The 1,274-nt window shown below is 49.1% G+C and overlaps 1 protein-coding gene across 1 annotated transcript; it reads right to left on the bottom strand.

Annotated features, from left to right (window-relative positions):
* Nucleotides 1-989, bottom strand: LOC115600234 (zinc finger protein 3-like). The gene has a single exon (XM_030468531.1). The coding sequence runs from the start codon at nt 870-872 to the stop codon at nt 276-278; it is 597 nt and encodes a 198-aa protein (XP_030324391.1). The 5' UTR covers nt 873-989; the 3' UTR covers nt 1-275.
* Nucleotides 990-1,274: the final 285 nt, after the last annotated feature.

Genomic DNA, 1,274 nt, shown 5'->3' with positions numbered 1-1,274 from the left:
CCTGCTGCAAAGTCATAATAAAATGCTCCATATGGGTGCCTGTCCCTGCCATGTCCCCTGAGGAGTTTGTCATAGTGATAATCACTTCCTTGCTTTGCCTTATATGGTAAAAAACCCCACCAGCTTAAAGATGTCACAGCATTGAAACTCTAAAGCTTGGAAAATGTGGTGACCTTGACCATGCCCCTTCATTTCTGGTGATGGCTGAGGTGGGTCTGGTGATGAGAGATGAGACTGTAGCTCTGGTAAAAACTCTTCCCACACTGGGAGCAGCTTTAGGGTTGTTCACCCCTATGGAGTCGCTGATGTCTCAACAAGTGGGAGCTTTGCCTGAAGCTCTTGGAGCAGTGGGGACACGAGTAGGGTTTCTCTCCTGTGTGGATGAGACAATGCCTGATGAGCACAGAGGTCCTGGAAAAGCTCTTCCCACAGTCAGGACACTTGTAGGGACGTTCACCCCTATGGATCCGTAGGTGTTGGGTGAGACCCCAGCTGGCTGTGAAGCCCTTCCCACACTGGGGACACGTGTAGGGTTTTTCCTCAGTGTGGACGTGTTGGTGATCTATCCAAGAGGTGCTATTGTTGAAAGCTTTCCCGCAGTGAGTGCAGGGATACAACTTCTCTCCCGTGTGGATGTGGCGATGTTTTGATAAATTGGAGATCTGGGTAAACTCCTTCCCACACTCCAGACACTTATAGGGTTTCTCTCCTGTGTGGACGCGGAGATGCTGTGACAAATTGGAACTCCGGGTAAACTCCTTCCCACACTCAGAACATTTAAAGGGTTTCTCACCTGTATGGATCCGCTGATGCTGAATAAAATTCCATCTCCTGCTAAAACCTTTCCCACAGTCAGGGCAGGTGTAGGACATGGTGCCTGTGTGAGGGTTGGACCAGATCCGAGCTGTCACTAAACCGTCTCCCACAGTCAGGACATCTCTGGGGTCTCTCACCCCAATGGATTTTCTGATGGTGGAGATGGGCCTAAACCTTTTCACATGATCCTCAACAATGCCACGTATTTCTTCTGGATGGATTCAGTGATGTTTCACCAACGTCACACTTTGACCAAAAGCTTTCCTGTCCTTGGTGCACTCAGGGAGATTTTTGCCCAGATGGAGTCACCCTGTGCCTATGAAAGAAGCCATAGTGTGGTGACAAAGTAAGGCTGGGCTTTTTGTGTGGTGGTGGCAACCAAAACGTGTATCAAACTTACTATGGGTGAAAATGGAGTGTGAGGTGGAATAGGGAGGTTAACCATAGAGCTGGAAACC

Source organism: Calypte anna, unplaced genomic scaffold, assembly GCF_003957555.1.
Source record: "Calypte anna isolate BGI_N300 unplaced genomic scaffold, bCalAnn1_v1.p scaffold_147_arrow_ctg1, whole genome shotgun sequence".
NCBI lineage: Eukaryota > Metazoa > Chordata > Aves > Apodiformes > Trochilidae > Calypte > Calypte anna.
This window is presented reverse-complemented; position numbering and strand designations above follow the sequence as displayed.